The 17,778-nt window shown below is 46.1% G+C and overlaps 1 protein-coding gene across 1 annotated transcript in view; it reads right to left on the reverse strand.

The window, feature by feature from the left end:
• Window positions 1-15,029, reverse strand: part of ITGAL (integrin subunit alpha L) — a gene marked incomplete at both ends in the record, with an annotated part of 35,549 nt that extends 20,520 nt beyond the window's left edge. Inside the window, 9 exons of the mRNA XM_084250197.1 lie at window positions 2,396-2,546; window positions 2,698-2,830; window positions 6,731-6,876; window positions 7,816-7,946; window positions 8,068-8,185; window positions 12,870-12,937; window positions 13,047-13,141; window positions 13,767-13,869; window positions 14,975-15,029. Coding sequence (XP_084106323.1) covers window positions 2,396-2,546; window positions 2,698-2,830; window positions 6,731-6,876; window positions 7,816-7,946; window positions 8,068-8,185; window positions 12,870-12,937; window positions 13,047-13,141; window positions 13,767-13,869; window positions 14,975-15,029 — 1,000 coding nt within the window. The remainder of the gene's footprint in view (window positions 1-2,395; window positions 2,547-2,697; window positions 2,831-6,730; window positions 6,877-7,815; window positions 7,947-8,067; window positions 8,186-12,869; window positions 12,938-13,046; window positions 13,142-13,766; window positions 13,870-14,974) is intronic.
• Between the last annotated feature and the right edge of the window lie 2,749 nt (window positions 15,030-17,778).

The following is a 17,778-nucleotide window of genomic DNA, read 5'->3' on the forward strand; positions in this document are numbered from 1 at the left end:
GATTGAAGGATGATAAGGGCAGGTCAGGATAGAGAATTAGGGCTAGAGATAATAAGAATCTCTATTTATAGCAAGTTTACAACAATTCAGCATTTACAATTCAGAGAATTGTATTCGCTGAAAAAGATGTGATGAAACCTTATCCCTAGTACTCAGAATTTAATCTGATTTGGAAATAGGGTCTTCACAGAGGTAATCAGGTTAAAATGAGTGCATTAGTGTGGGTCTCCATCCAAAGCGACTGATATTCTTATAAGGGGAAATTTTTTTTTGAAGATTTATTTATTTATACAAGCACTGGGTATAGTCAGAAGTGCAGGAGGGTGAGAGAATTCACCAGAGCCAGAGTGGGGAACAGAACAGGCAGACTGATGAAATACACTGCTGAGGGGAGCAGCAGGTGCTGCAGGAGAGGTCTGCACGCCATGTGGGACCCTTGCCGGCGGCTGGGGTTTGAACAGGCGCTGCAGAGGCTGCCGGCAGTTTTGCAGCCCAGTACTCAACCGTCGTGCCACCAGGGGAGGCCCAAAGGGGAAATTTGGACACACCTCTATAAAGCTTGGAGATGGCCATGTGGCCACGAGACTGAACAATGCCATTAAGGATGGCCAGGCCAGGAAGAATTCTCCCCTAGAAGTGTCAGAAAGGGCAGGGCCCTACTGCTCACCCCTCCATCCCACCCCAACTTCTGATTTCTAGCCTCCAAAAAGGTAAGGTAATACATTTCTGTTGCTTAAAGACAGCCAGTTTGGGGTACTTTGTTACAGCAGCCCTAGGAAATGAATGCAGGAGTTAAATCTTCAACCCCATGAGGTTGGTATTATTATTCCCACTTATTTTTTTTTTAAGATTTATTTATTTATTTATTTATTTATTTATTTATTTATTTATTTATTTATACAAGCACTGGGTACGGTCAGAAGCACGAGAGGGTGAGAGAATTCACCAGAGCCAGAGCCAGGAACAGAACAGGCAGAGTGATGAAATACACTGCTGAGGGGAGCAGCGGGCACGGCAGGAGAGGTCTGTCACGCCATGTGGGACCCTTGCCGGTGGCCGGGGATCAAACCGGTGCTGCAGAGCCTGTGGGCAGCTTCGCAGCCCAGCGCTCAACTGCTGCGCCACCAGGGGAGGCCCTCCCACTTATTTTTTTTAAAGATTTAATTAGTTATGCATACAAGAGCTGGGGTACAGGCCAGAGGTGCAGGGGGTGAGAGGATTCACCACAGACAGAGTGGGGAACAGAACAGGCAGATTGACTGAAATACACTGCTGAGGGGAGCAGTGGGGGAGTCAGGAGAGGTCTGCTGGGCCATGTGGGTAGCTCCCTGTCTGGGGATCAAACTTGTGCTGCAGGGGTTGTGGATAGCTTCATAGGTTGTGTCTTAACCCCGTGCGCCACCAGGGAGGCCTCTATTATCCCCACTTAAAAGCAACACTGAGCATCTGAAAGGGAAAGTGATGTGGTCAAGGGACACAGTTACAGGCAGAGTAGATTCTTGAGCAGTTCTGCCTAATTCCATTATATAGACAATATTTCAAGGGACTGAACACCAAAGCCAAGTCCTAGCAAAAGAGACTTCCCGGTGGGAATCACGTACCACTCAGCAGACTAGGATTCCTGAGGAAATACCCACCCACAGCCCAGTCCTCTATCTGGTGACTACAATACAACCTCTCATTCTGGACTAAGGAAGAGGGCCTGTGGGTTCCTCACACTCGGCCCCTGCCCCCTCGCCCATCTTAAATGATTTTGAGATGAGGATAAGTGAAAATGAGCACGATGAATGGGAGGAAGGATTCATTCAATAGGGCTCAGTAGTTAGCAGAAGGATAACAGGTCAGTTCTGGGCCCCAGCCTGGACAAGCTGGACTTTGAAGGCTTTTCAGGAAGGAGCACCCTTATCCCAGTGGCAGACGAGCAGAATGTGCATTCTGTTATTCAGCGTGTCTCTAGTCCAATGCCTCGGACAGCTGCTGAAGTTCTCTGCTATTAATGAAGATTGAGTCTAAATGAACTTGCAGCAAAGGGAGGCTGGGGAGAGCCATCCAGAGCAGCTCTGCCTTTCACGCTCCCAGGCCAAACTTTTATTAAAGATATGAACAAAGGGACAAGAAAACAACATGTAATGGTTACGCTTATACCGATCAATAAGTTACTGCAGAAACAAGTTTTCCTGGTTAGTGGGGAACACGCGCAGAAGCCAGTACATCCTCAGAGAACAGGAGTCACTTCTTGAAGAAGTTCTGTTTGCAGAACGTCTAACGTCCTGGAACTCCCGTGTGCAGAGTAAACAGGTCCTCTCCAAAAACCCCAGCTCCCTGCAGGGCAGCAGGCTCCCAACAGAGTTGCCATGAACTTGGCTGGGAACTCCCTCCCCAGGTCTGCACTCACCTTCAATGGCATAGATCTTCTTTTGCAGCTCAGTGAACAAGTCTTTAAGTTTCTCAAATGTGTCCAGAATTTTTACAAATTCCCATGTAGGTTTTGAAGCAAAAATGTGGAGTGTCTCTTGACTACTCGGGGCCTGAAAGTACTTGCCAACCTGTGAGGGGTGAAGAACGAAGGGCTGGAATCTCAACTGCAGACCAGTTTTCTATCATTTCATGAGACCCAGCCTCAGGGAGAAAGGCCAGTGGATTCAGGAACAGGAGATGGAAGAAGAGACCGAAGCAGTCAGAGGTTTGTGTTCATACCCCAATGATGTAGCGGACGATGTCTTTGGCCTTGTCAATGTTGCCACGATCAGTGGCTTCCCCATCAGTGATGATGATGAGCACTTTGGTAGCATCCAGCCGGGCCCCCCGGTCTTCCCGGAATACCTCTGTCCTGTGTCCAAGGAAAGGGGGAACATGAGAGACTTCCCCTAAATCAAGCGAGGTGTCCTCACTCCCTCCCTGTCCATTCAGTCACTGCCATGCTGGTTCTGCTCGAGGCCTGCTCACATCTCTCAGGAGAGTCATTCCCAGCCTTTGGCTTCTCATCAGGACCTCCCAGCACGAAGGTTGTCCCAGAGTCATGGGCAGGGAGGGGAGGTCTGGTGAGGGGAGCCTCTGGGCTTCTGACATTCCTTAAATCAGTTACATATGCTGGTAATCTAGAAAAGATTTCGATGGAAAAAATGGATTCCATGGTTGAAGAAAACTGGTGTCACTTTGCCAGAGCAAGCTCATGGGCACCTCCTCTGCCTCCCTCCCCTCCCCCAGATGCCTGTCCATCTCTGCCACAAAAATCCTAGGAAACTGAAGGGATTGCTTATCTCCCTTTCCCCTCCAATTATTAGTTCCTTAAGGAAAGGGCCATGCTCCACTTGTTCATGTATCTCTCTCTCCTCACGTGGAGAAGGTTCCCAGTGCTTGTGAAGCAGAAGAAAGAAGGGAGGACTGAATCCTGGGCAGGCCAAGCCTCCAAATCCCCACCCTGCCCAAGGTCTCCTTCTGAAGCAAGATTGTCACCTGCGACTTGTGCTGGGACAACAGCTCCATCCTTCCTTCTCTCACATCCCGGGGCAGCCAGCCCACACCCCCTGACTATGACATGACCTGTCATGGGAGCAGAAGCTGGAAGAAGTCAGCGAGGCTGGAGAGAGAGGTGGAGAAGAGAGTAAAGAGGAAGGCGGGAGAGCTAATGGAGACTGCCACATAGGCCTGCGAGGCAGGACACAAGCACCCCTCAGGACCTCTAGTTCTACCTCAGATATGAAATATTTCTCCCACCCACCCACGTGGATGTAGCCTAACATGAGCGCCATTCATGGATTTCTTAGCTGGAGCCACCATTGTTTCTCACCTGGAGTTTTCAATAGCTTCCTAACTGACCTCCCTGCCTCCATCGTCGTCGCCTCCACACTGTAATATCAGCCCTGCTGCCATAGGGGTCCTTTTGAAAACATAAATCAGATTGTCCCTCTTCTGCTCAAAACCTCCCAAGACTCTTATCTTACTCAGAGGAAAAGTTGAAGTCCTCACTGTAGCCTCCAAGCCCCTGGCTCGCTCACACACCCAGGATCTCTGCACTCACGTCCTGCTTCCCCGTCTCACTGATTTCTCTTCAGTCATGCTGGGGCTCCGGATCTTCTTTGAACATCACAAGATGATCTCATCTGAGGGTTTGCCCTTCCCTCTGTGGTGGCAGCCATACTCCTTGCTCCCCGGTACCCACACTGCTGACATCCTCACACTCAACAAGTCTTTGCTCCAGTGTAATAACCTTCCCTGATCTTCCTCTTAAATATCACTTTATTTTTCTTTATAAAACTCTTATCTTCTAGGGCCTTCCTGGTGGCGCAGGTGGTAGAGCACTGCACTGTGAAGCTGTCTGCAGCTTCTGTGGGGCGGGTTCGATCCCAGCCGGCCGGCAAGAGTCCCACATGGCGTGGCAGACCTCGCCTGTTTCCACCGCTGCTCCCCTCAGCAGTGTATTTCAGTCACTCTGCCTGTTCTGTTCCCCGCTCTGTCTTTGATGAATCCTCTCACCCTCCCGCACATCTGGCCTGTACCCCGGTTCTTGTATAAATAAATCTTTAAAAAAAAACAAAAAAAACATATCTTCTGCTATATTGTCTATTTAACTTATTAATCCTGTTTATTGTATTTCTCTCCCTACTAGAATATTAAGCTCCAAGAGGGCAGAGATTTTTCTTTGATTCAGTTCAGGGCTCTATTCCCGGCACCAAGAACATGGCAGACAACCGCCTACATGCCAAATCCAGCCCATGGCTTGTTTTCCATGGACTAAAAATAGGTTTTACATTTCTGTTTTTGAAGGGTTATAAAAACAAAGAATATGTAACAGAACCATATGTGTTCAAAAAAGAAAAACCAAAAATAGTTACTACCTGACCCTTCACAGAAAAAAATTGTGAACTCATAACCTATAACATGGCCTGGTACACAGTCAGGTGACCAAGAAGTGTTTATGAAATACATTTCCATGACTACTATATTTTGTTCCCACAGAGCTGGGACCCCAGAATCCCAGTTCATGCATATGACTCTGCGTCATCAAGTAGACCCATGGCGCGCAGACCTCTCCTGCCTCTTTGATGCTCAACTGGGTTCAGCCAATCAGATTTTCTCTCCTGGAGACTGAAATTCGAGTTGTTTATATGAAACAAGGAACTAAAGGCGACATTTTTTCAGCGGATATGACTTGACCGTACACCCGCTGAAGCTGTCTGGAGAGAGAAAAGTGAAGTGGACATGACAGATCAAGTAAGCCCCAGAATAAAAGAGCCAGAAACACGCACGGAGAGTCTGGAGGAGAAACATCACATGCATATTTAACTCACACGCAAATTCAACTATAGACACTTGGTGAAGAAGAGGAGAAAAATTAGGTGTCATAGTGCAGGAGATCCTTCTGCCATTTCACTCAATTTGAGAGTATATCCGGGGCAGCAAGGGAGGGGAGATATAATTCTTATGCATGATATCCATCTAATAGTTAAGGGTAAGTATTTCTTAAATATTAAATATATTTCTTAAATATATATTATTTATATATTAAAATATATTTAATATATATTAAATTAAATATATTAATTAAAATATATTTAAATATATATTTATAATATATAAATATCATATATATTTAAGAAATATATATAATATTGTGACACTCATTTAGATGAGTGTCATCTAGACCTCAATTTAAAGCAATCTGATCCAGTTCTGGGGGACAAAGTTCTGAGGTAGACTTAGGACATCAGGATATGCTGGTTTTCAGCGCACAATTTGAATATGTTGAATTTTATGAACAAGCCAAGGAATTCTTCAAGGATAGTTTGGACTACTTGAGAATTTTGTTCATATACTGACTTCAAAAACTGCCATCTTAGATGAGACTTTACTATGGCTGCCATGGTTCATGGTCACTTTCTAAGTCCTGGTTCATGAGGCCTGCAAATATTTTCTGTCCCAAGGGTCTGTGCATATCCCTGCATGCGCCCAAGAATGTTCCTTGTGGGGGCCTCCCTGGTGGTGCAAGAGGTTAAGACCCAGCCACTGCAGCACAAGTATAATCCCCGGTCAGGGAGGTGACCCACATGGTGCAGCAGACCTTACCTGTCTTGTCCTCTGCTCCCCTCAGCAGTATATTTCGGTCAATCTGCCTGTTCCATTCCCCACTCTGTCTTTGGTGAATCCTCTCACCCCCCACGCCTCTGGTCTGTACCCCAGTTCTTGTATGTATAAATAAATAAAACTTTTAAAAAAAATTTTCAAAGAAGAATGTTTCTTGGGTCTCCCTGGTGGCGCAGCGGTTGAGTGCTGGGTTGTGAGGCTGCCCACAGCCTCTGCAGTGCCGGTTCGATCCCCGGCTGCTCCCAGGCCACTGGAGGAGGGTCCCACATGGCGCGCAGACCTCTCCTGCCGCCCGCTGCTCCCCTCAGCAGTGTACTTCGGTCCTTCTGCCTGCTCTGCTCCCCGCTCTGGCTCTGGTGAATTCTCTCACCCTCCCGCGCTTCTGACTGTACCCAGTGCTTGTATAAATAAATAAAATAAAATAAATCTTAAAAAAAAAAAGAATGTTTCTTGTGGTTCTAGCTAGTGTAAAACAGACTTCTGTCACAGTGAAAAGAAATGGTAATAAAACTGTTTCACTTGAATTCTTACAATAACCACTGCCCTGTGCTGAGCCCACTTATCCAGTTCCTGTTCCCTGCAACTGCAAGAATCCAGTGCTCACAAAAACAGGCTGACAGGCTCTCTCCTAGCAAAGGGAACTCACGCGACATAGTTGATGGCCCCAAAGGTATTGGTTAATTGGGCCATGTGCTTTACATTGGCTAGCAGAGTATCAGGATCCTTCCGTTTAACATAGTCCAAGAAGTTAAACTCTGTTTGTTGGGTTGTAGAAAACTGAACTGCAGCAAACTAGAAAGAGAAGGAATGAGATGATGTTATCTATCATTTCCTACATATTCCTTCTAATCATTACTTCTTATCCCATATCAAAATTTCAGTGGGAAGGACCTCAGCCTCCCCACTGCTCATTCCTGCCTCAAATAAGTTTTTTGAAAATGAGGCACTATATCAACAAGAACAAATAAAATTAAATAAACCCCTCCTTCCGCAGGTGGTGCTGTCTGCTGAGCTCCTGTTCTCTGGGTCTGCCTACCTGACCAGGAACCATATTTTTTGCTGAGTAACCTTGCTAACCAGGTTCTGTTGGCTAGGCCAAGGATGACTACCTAACTGAGGGCAGACCAGTCAGAATTCCCTCTCTGAGAATTTGGACTTTGCAGAGGGAGAGATTGGCTGAGAGAAAGGAAAAAAATCTTTAAATATGAACTTCAGGGGGCTCCCTGGTGGCGCAAGGGGTTAAGCACCACAATACGAAGCAATCCGCAGCCTCTGCAGCACGAGTTTGATCCCCAGCTGGCCAGGGAGCAACCCATATGGTGCAGCAGACCTCTTCTGTCTTGCCTGCTGCTCCCCTCAGTAGTGTGTTTTAGTCAATCTGCCTATTCTGTTCCCCACTCTGTCTCTGGTGAATCCGCTCACCCCTTGCATCTTTGGCCTGTTCCCCAGCTCTTGTATGCATAAATAAGTAAATTTTTAAAAAATATGAACTTCAGAGTTTTCCACAGGCCCAGGTATCCACACAAGCTGGAGGGAACCTGGAGGAGGAGGAAACGAGAGCACCAAAAAAAAAAGAATTGAGAATTCTAGAAGCTTCCTCTCTCTGGTTCTTGTCCCTTCCAGAGGTACAGTTAGAGCCATTGCCTTAAGTTATGGAGATACTGCATACCAAAATTTCTCTTTATACTGCTAGTTTAGATAAGCTTATACCCAAAATCCTAATATATTTACCTGGTAGGAAGAATTGGCAAATTTCCTCATCACATCCTTCATGAAGTCCAGAATTTTCTGAAATTCATCTTTCTGCAAGCTGCGTGAGCCATCAAACAGAAACACCAGGTCTACGTTGCCCTTGATACATTCTGCAGGGGTCAGACACAAAGGGACTTTAGTGACATGTCTCTGGTGTGGCCGCCCATGCTGGTTCCTGCGTATAGGCAACCACTTGGAGGTATTTTACCCACTGGGTCCCCTGTTCTTTACCCTGATATCCAGGGGTCCCCCGCAGCACAGGATCCCTCAGATTCTCGCGAAAGAGGTAACATTGGCCACTTAGATAAATATTCTGGTCACATATCCGAGTCAGCCCAGGGTCACAGGCCTGAAGGAAACAAAGGTAAAAAGGTTGGGGTCTCCTCTTGCTGTGTGTCTTTTGGCATCATCACCCAAGAAATAGAACCTTTAGAGTTGTTATTCCTTGAACTCACTCCTGACTTTCAGCAGGTTGCCAATGGCTCTAGCATTGCTCAATCCCTACTGCCTATAGGACTAAAACTCCTTAGTTTGACATTCCTTATGTTTACAGTTGAAAATTAGCCTACATTCCCAGACCTACCCCCTTCCATTCCTGAGCACACACTATGTATTTAAGTCAAATCACATCACTGACTAGTCCCAAAATATACAATGTAGCTTCTTTCATGATGCCTATCTTGTCTGCTATATTGCAATTTCTTGAAAATCAGGGCTCAGGTCATGGCTATCTTTGTATCTCATTCTTTTTCCCCCAGGAGAACTTAGCACGAAGGCTGGATGTAACAGTAGTTCATCAAACAAGTTCCGGTTAAACTGGCTCAATATTTCACTCACGACACATAGATCAATGGAACAGAATAGAGAGCCCAGAAGTAAACCCATGCATATATGGGCCAATTAATTATGAGCCAAGCATATACAGTGGGGGAAAATGACAGTCTCTTTCATAAGTAGTGTTGGAAAAACTGGACAATCACATGCATAAAAATGAAATTAGATCACTCTCTTACCCCACATAAAAAAAACTAACCCAAAACTATAAAAACTCCTAGCAGAGAACACAGATGGTAAGTTCCTTGACATTAGCCTTAGTGATTTTTTGGGGGGGTCGATACCAAAAGCAAATAAATAAGCAGAACTACAACAAACAAAAATGCTTCTGCAAAGCAAAGGAAACCAACAACAAAATGAAGAAGCAGTCTGAGGAATGGGAAAGATATTTGCAAATTACATATCTAAAAAAGAGTTAATATTCAAAATACATATAGAGGGCCTCCCTGGTGGCACAACGGGTTGAGCGCTGCACTGTGAAGCTGTCCGCAGCCTCTGCAGTGTGGGTTTGACCCCGGCCGGCCAGCAGGCAAGAATCCCAATGGCGCGGCAGACCTCTCCTGACTCGCCCGCTGCTCCCCTCAGCAGTGTCTTCAGTACATCAGCCTGTTCTGCTCCCTGCTCTGGCTCTGGTGAATTCTCTCACCCTCCTGCGCTTCTGACTGTACCCAGTGCTTGTATAAATAAATAAAAATAAAAATAAAAAATAAAAATCTTAAAAAAATACATATAGAACTCAAACAATTCTATAGTCAAAAAACTTATGAAAAAACGATATGAATATGATATGAATAGACATTTTTCCAAAGGAAACACACAGATGGCCAATAGCTACATGAGTGATCAACATCACTCATCATCAGGGAAATGCAAATCAAAACCACAGTGAGCCATCATCTCACACCTGTGAGAATGGCTGTTATAAAAAAGATGGTATAACATGTAGGTGAGGATGTGGGAACAAAAAATCCTTGTGCACTATTGGTGGGAATGTAAATTTGTGCAGCCACGATGGAAAAAGTATGGCGGTTCCTCAAAAAATTTAAAAAAGAACTACCATTATGATTCAGCAATTCCACTTCTGGGTTTTATGTCTAAAAATGAAAACACTAACTTGAGGGGATGTATGAACCCGCATATTCATTGCAACACTGTTTACAATAGTAAAGACCTAAAGCAACCAAAGGGTTCTTTGAAGGATGAATGAATAAACAAAAAATTGTCTCTCTCTCTCTCTCTCTCTCACACACACACACACATACATTATTTGTTAAAAAAGAAGGAAATCTTGGGCCTCCCTGGTGGCGCAGGCTGTTGAGTGCAGCACTGTGAAGCTGTCTGCAGACTCTGCAGTGCTGGTTTGATCCCTGCCGGCCGCGGAGATACCCACATGGTGGGACAGACCTCTTCTGTCTCACCCGCTGCTCCCCTCAGCAGTGTATTTCAGTCAGTCTGCCTGTTCTGTTCCCCTCTCTGTCTCTGGTGAATCCGCTCATCCTCCTGCACATCTGGTCTGTAGCCGGATTCTTGTATAAATAAATAAATCTTAAAAAAAAATAAGGAAATCTTCCCATTGGGACAAAATGAGTAGATCTTTGAAGGCATTACACTATGTGAGATAAGTCAGACAGAGAAAGATAAGTGCCCAGTGATCTCACTTATATGTGTGATCTTAAAAAAAAAAATCCATCAAACTCATAGACACAGAGGACATAGTGGTGGTTAGTGGGGGTTAAAAGTTATTTTTTAGGGCCTCCCCGGTGGCGCAGCGGTTGAGCGCTCGGTTGCGAAGCTGCCCGCAGCCTCTGCAGTGCTGGTTCGATCTCCGGCTGCTCCCCGGCCACCGGAGGAGGGTCCCACATGGCGCGCAGACCTCTCCTGCCACCCGCTGCTCCCCTCAGCAGTGTGCTTCGGTCCTTCTGCCTGCTCTGTTCCCCGCTCTGGCTCTGGTGAATTCTCTCACCCTCCCGCGCTTCTGACTGTACCCAGTGCTTGTATGAATAAATAAAATAAATAAATCTTAAAAAAAAGAAAATATTAAAAAAAAGTTATTTTTTATAAGTTATAAAATAATTATCCTGGGAAGGTAAGCACAGAATGATGACTACAGTTAATAAAACTGTATTGTATATTTCTTTTTTTATAAGATTTAATATTTTATGCATACAAGAACTGGGGTACAGGCCAGAGGTGTGCAGGGTGAGAGGATTCACCAGAGACAGAGTGGGAAACAGAACAGGCAGATTGACTGAAATACACTGCTGAGGGGAGCAGCGGGCGAGTCAGGAGAGGTCTGCTGTGCCATGTGGGTTGCTCCCTGGCCGGCCAGGAATAGAACTCGTGCTGCAGTGGCTGAAGACAGCTTCATAGGTTGTGTCTTAACCCCTTGCACCACCAGGGAGGCCCTGTATTGTATATTGCAAAGTTGCTGAGAGAGTAGACCTTAAAAGTTCTCATCATAGGGGAAAAAAAAACCTATAACTATGTGTGGTGATGACCTATTGCAGTATCATTTTACAATCTATAAAAATATCAAAATCATTACCTGTATACATGAAATTGATATAATAGTCTATGCCCCTTATGACTCAATGTAAAAAAATTAAGAAAAACAGTACATAGTACATAGCCAGGTTCTCTCATGCATGAGCTGTGTCCACCCTAGATATACATGGTCAACTTGGAATCTATGGTGGGTGACCCTGGGTCTTCACCTACTACTTCTGCACCCATCTTTCCCGTAAACCTATCAAGGCTAAGGTCTCCAGAGCACACAAAACAGAAAGTGTATCTAGAAGCACGCAACTTTATCCTTGGTGAGTCCTGTATTGGCGACCCCCCAAATGGGAGGACAAGACAAAAGCAACTCACTGGGTGACCTTTTCCACAGGGGAAGTAGAGTTTTTGTTTTTGTTTTTGTTTTTAATTTTAGGCCATAATCTGCCTGAGGAATTTTTTTTTTCACTCATCCTTCTGTCTGTCACATAGCTGAGTCAGAAGGATGCTGTTGGAGTGAAGTGTAAAGAGCAAAGGACTTGGTGTCAGATGGGAATCCTGGCTCTACCTCTTCAAAACCCCGTGACCTTGGCCAAGTCTCTTTACCCTTTTGGTCCTGTTTCCTTGTGTGTAAAATGTGTACAGACCCCAAGCTTACCCAAGAGTCTTGAGAATTAAGAGTGATAAAGTGGGGCCTACCTGGTGGCCCAGGGGTTAAAGTCTCAGCATTATCAAGCTATCACCAGCCACTGTGACATGAATTTGATCCCCAGCCAAGGAGCTGACCCACATGGCACAGCACACCTTCCCTGCCTCGCCCGCTGCTCCCCTCAGCAGTGTATTTTAGTAGATCTGCCTGTTCTGCTCCCCACTCTGTCTCTGGTGAACCCTCTCACCCCTCACACCTCTGGCCTAAACCCCAGTTCTTATATGCATAAATAAAATAAATCTTTTTTTAAAAAGAGTGAGGACATCCCTGGTGGCACAGGTGGTTGAGTGCTGCACTGTGAAGCTGTCTGCGGCTTCTGCAGCGCGGGTTCTATCCCAGCCGGCCTGCAAGAATCCCACATGGTGCAGCAGACCTCTCCTGTCTCGCCCACTGCTCCCCTCAGCAGTGTATTTCTTCAGTCTGCCTGTTCTGTTCCCCACTCTGTCTCTGATGAATCCTCTCACCCTCCTGCGCATATGGCCTGTACCCCGGTTCTTGTATAAAAAAAAAATAAATCTTAAAAACATGAGTGATAAAGTGTTTTTCAAATTTTAGGCATCACACTTTGGGCCATCTGTGCATCTATGCTATTACTTAATATTTTATTTAATTTTACTTTTTAAAAAACTTTAACCTCATTGTAAACAATAGGTTCCAAGAAATCATGAATTTCATGTGCTTATTGTATATTTTTCCTCATAAGTCATTAAATAAGAATGTAACTATTAAAACATTAAAAGCGCATGTACTAGGAAAAAAAATCTTTTATATCAATGGTGACAGATACTTCATAGTTGAGAGAAAAAACTGAGGTAAGTAAGGTCTTGAAAAATAACTGGCTTATGGTTGGTTCTCAATAAATGCTGAATCTCAATCTTCTGGTGCCTTCAAGCTTCCACGGCTCTCCATCCCTTTTCTTCTTCCCTCTTTCTAATCTCTCTTTCCTGGTATCAAGTCTCACAGGCTCCCATCTCACACTCTACACAATTCTTACCAAAAGGTTTCCACTTTTAGAGTCTGTTGCCAAGGTCATTCCCAAATACTTGGAGGTGTCGTTGGAACCTGTAGGCATCAGAAAATTAGTCTGGTGGGCCTTAGGCAATCCAGGCATGGGGACCAGCCCCGATTTCCTTGAGACACCTCTCTCCCAGCCCCCTCAGCAGTCACTCACCTCTCAGGCTGACCGGCTCGCAGCTTCCAGTGCCTGGCTGGCACTGATAGAGGTTTCCCGTGTTATTGCCCTCACCTGGTGCTCCCACGACAACCCTGATGAGAAATCTCCTGGTGAGATGGAGTTGCCAGGTCTTTACCCTGCACTGCCCCCCCACACCCCGCACCTGTTGAGGGCATTCAGATCCCCCACTAGGTATCTCAAATTATTGCAACCACTTCCCTTCAGGGAGGCTCCTCAGTCCCTCTTCCCTATTAAACCCCAGATAAATAATGTGATATGCCAGAACTTTAAGAGTTAAGGAGTTTTCCCATTTACAGTCTATGAAACCTGAGGCCTGAGTAATATCTGCCACGATGTAATGTGTACATGCAGTGTTACCAATTCCAGGGTCCTTTGCAGCTTGTCTACTGTATGGCAGGTATGTACTAGGCTAGAGGCAGGTAAAACAGGAACAATCACTGTCTAATCAGGGAGATGGGCAAGAACTAAAAAGTATTTTAGGAGGCACTTAGGTGCCATGTTAACAGTGGGTACTCATCTCACCATCTGACTGATGGCTTGGCTTCTGTTTCTAAGAGATCCACCTACTCTCCTTGAGACAGGAAGGATCTCGAGAACTGAGGGGTTTCAACCTACTCGCTAACCCCAGGGCCAGTGTCTGTCTAGGCTGCCTTGGCCCAGGACTCCCCAGGGCTCCCAGTTGGGGAGGAGGCTCACCCTGTTCCAACCTGCAGGACGCGGTACCCAAAGTGCCTGCCAGCCTGTGGCATGGAGAAGTTCTGTACGTGCTGCACATCCAGGTTGTAGCTCCGGGTGGGCACTGAGGGGAAAAGTGAGCTGTCAGCCACATCCAGCCAGGGGCCACGTCAGGCATGGCCTCTCCCTCATTGCTCCCAGAACTGCTGGTACTCACTGACAGCTGTCCACACGGCCCCAAGCAAGTCATTAACCTGAACGACCCAGATCCTTCACCCCCAAGCTGCCCAAACCCAAAGCAGAGCTGGAACCTCGCACCCCTTCACCCCCAGACTTCCCCTTGAGGGCCTTGACTCCAGAAAATATGGAAGCAGCAACTCCCCAGACCCTGGCAGTGCAGGGCTGGAAGGACACAACTTTCTGGCCTCTCAGCATAGAAGGAAGGATAACAAAGCTGCCCGAGATGGGGAGCAGGCCCAAGGGGCCCTGAGGCATAGGGTGGCCAAGTTCCCAGGCTGGGACCAAGATGGGGATTCCGAAGGCAGGGTGTATCTCCTCACACACCCACTTCTTCCTTGGAGCTGGAGCCCTGGCACCCTGAGAACCCAGATAGTTAGCCTTGGGCTTCCTCCCATAGACTCAAGAGTTCAAGATCCACTGATTCCTGTGAGGCTGTCTCCTCACTTTTCTAATGTTCCCTTACTCCCTATCCCATCACAGACCAGTGTCTTCCTTAACCATTCCCTCTGGGCCTCCATCACAGCCCCACCTCAGGCTGCCTTCCCCAGCATGCCCAGGCTGTCCTCTCTCGACCTGCTTTCCTGCCAGGTGTCAGGCTTATTTCATAGCATCCTATGGGGTCAGATGCCAACCTGTCACTTGTTCAGATGAAGAGACGAGACTAACATCCAGAAAGCAGAAAGGATTTGCCTAAGGGAGACCAACTGGGACCCTCCAAGCTCTGAGTCCCACTACACATTCCCTTTCTAAGGCTCACACCCCATCTCTAAGTGCTGTTGCCTGTCTTCCTTCTGGGTCTTTTCCTCCATAACTTGCTCAGACTTTGGACACTGAATTTCTTTCCCCCTTCCGCCTCAACAGTCCAAGGGCCCACACTACCTGTAGCCAATCCCACCCTCACAGCATTTCTTGTTTACTCCAGTTCCACAAAACCCCGCAGTTTCCCCGGTCACACATATGTCCCTTCCCCTCCTGCCTCCCTTGCCTACCAAAGAGAAGTGGCCCAAACAGCAGCAGCTGCAACACGATGGTGCGGGAGCTCATCTTTCAAGCAGCTGGAGGACCTGACTCAGGCTCAGTCAGAGAGAGCCTTGAGGTATGCTGGCAACCTAGACACGGTGAAAGAGGGAAATGATGATACCCTAGTGGGACTTTCTCATAGCTTGCAGTGTGATGACACTGGGGGAGGGGGAGGCGGGATCATGCCTGTGAGGTTGTGAAACCGCATGGGTTCAGAGAGGAAGTGTAAGAAGGTTAGAGACATTTCCTGTGCCAGTTTGAATTTTCACATCATCTAGCAGGCTTAGATAACTACTGCCTAAGAGCTGCTGTAATCTTTCACCAACATGCCAACTTCAGACTCTACAGTTCAGTAGAGGACTTGCCAAATAAACTGTGGTACATCCACAATGGAATACTATGTTGCCACAAAAAAGATTGAGGAAGGAAAAAAAAAATAAGGGAAAAACGAGACGGCTTTCTCTTGACATTGAAAGACGCCCAGGATACCCTGGTAAAGAAAAAGACCTATAGAACAGTGAATTCAGTAACTTGTTTGGATTCTAAAGTAAAATAAAATCTACAGAGGGCCTCCCTGGTGGTGCAGCGGTTGAGCGCTGGGTTGCGAAGCTGCCCACAGCCTCTGCAGCACCGGTTTGATCCCCAGCTGCTCCCCGGCCACCTGAGGAGGGTCCCACATGGTGCGCAGACCTCTCCTGCCGCCCGCTGCTCCCCTCAGCAGTGTGCTTCGGTCCTTCTGCCTGCTCTGCTCCCCGCTCTGGCTCTGGTGAATTCTCTCACCCTCCCGCGCTTCTGACTGTACCCAGTGCTTGTATAAATAAATAAAAATAAATCTTAAAAAAAAATAAATAAAATCTACAGAATAGGAGAAAATATTGCAAATTATAGATCTGATATAGGACTTGTATCCAGAATATGTAAAGAACTCTTGTAACTAACAATAAAAGACAACCCAGTTTTTTTTTTTTTAATGGACAGGGACTTTGAACAAACGTTTCCCCAATGATGACATATAGCTATTAAGCATATGACAAGATGCTCGACATCATTAGTCACTGGAGAAATGCAAATCAAGATTGAAATAAGTTGCCACTTCCCACCTGCTAGGGTGGCTAGAATAGAAAGAAAGAAACTAACAAGTGTTGGTAAGGACATGGAGAAATCAAAACCTTTATACATTGCCAGTGAGGATGTAAAAAGATGCAGCTTTTTACATCCATATGGTGGAGCAATTCCTAGGTTTATACTCAAAAGAACTTATTATTTTTTTAAAGATTTATTCATTTATGCATACAAGATCTGGGGTACAGGTCAGAGGTGTGGGGGAGGGGGGATGAGAGGATTCTCAGAGACAGAGTGGGGAACAGAACAGGAGGAATGACTGAAATCCACTGCTGAGGGGAGCAGCGGGCGAGACAGGAGAGGTCTGCTGTGCCATGTGGCAGCTCCCTGGCTGGGGATCAAACTCATGCTGCAGTGGCTGCGGACAGCTTCATATGCTGTGTCTTAACCCCTTGTGCCACCAGGGACACCCACCCAAAAGAATTTAAAACTTATTAGCCAAGAACTGGAAACTACCCAAAGGTCCCTAAACAAATGAGTGTCTAAACAAAATGTGATCTCTCTCCCCTCTCTCTCCTCTTTCTCCCTCTCTCTTTCTCTCTCTCTCTCAAAGAATATTATTTAGGGGACCTCCCTGGTGGCACAAGGGGGTAAGCACAGCACTGTGAAGCTATCCACAGCCTCTGCAGCATAAGTTTGATCCCCTGCCAGCCAGGGAGCTACCCACATGGCGCAGCAGACCTCTCCTGTCTTCCCTCAGCAGTGTATATCAGTAGATCCGCCTGTTCTGCTTCCTGCTCTGTCTCTGGTGAATCCTCTCACCCACGCCCCACCCCCCAGCACCTCTGGCCTATACCCCAGTTCTTGTATGCATAAATAAATAAATCTTTTTAAAAAGTACATTATTTAGCCATTGAAAGTACTGAAACATGACACAACACGAACAAATCTGGAGATCACACATGTCTAATATCATTAAGTGAAACATTCAGAATAGGCAAATCTATAGAGCTAGAAAGTAGATTAGTTATTGTCAGGATCAAGGAAGTAAGGGATGGGGGAACTGCTAATGGGTATAGGGTTTCCTTTTGGGCCTATACCTTCCTTTTGTAACTTTCTGGAATTAGAGGTGACGGTTGCACAATTTTGTGAATATATTAAAAACCACTAAATTGGGGCCTCCCTGGTGGCGCAAGTGGTTTAGCGCTGCGCTGCAAAGGTGTCTGCAGCCTCTGCTGAATGGGTTCAATCCTGGCCAGCTGGCGAGAATCCCACATGGTGTGACAGACCTCTCCTGTCTCGCTCGCTGCTCCCCTCAGCAGTGTATTTCATCAGTCTGCCTGTTCTGTTCCCCGCTCTGTCTCTGGTGAATCTTCTCACCCTCCCATGCATCTGGTCTGTACCCCAATCTTGCATAAATAAATAAATAAATCTTTAAAAAAAATAAAAACCACTAAATTGTATAATTTTAAATGGCACATTTTATGGTATATGAATTATATTTGAAAAACAAAAAACAAAGGATAAAAAAACTGATGTGTGCGTAAAAATAATCTGAAAAGACACACAACCAAGCACTAAGTACATTCTTTTTGTTTTTAAAGATTTTATTTACTTATGCATACAAGAACTGGGGTGTAGGGCCTCCTTTGGTGGTGCAGTGGTTGAGCACTGGGCTGCAAAGCTGCCCACAGCCTCTGCAGCGCCAGTT

This window comes from Talpa europaea (assembly GCF_964194135.1).
Source record: "Talpa europaea genome assembly, chromosome: 12".
In the NCBI taxonomy this organism is placed as follows: domain Eukaryota; kingdom Metazoa; phylum Chordata; class Mammalia; order Eulipotyphla; family Talpidae; genus Talpa; species Talpa europaea.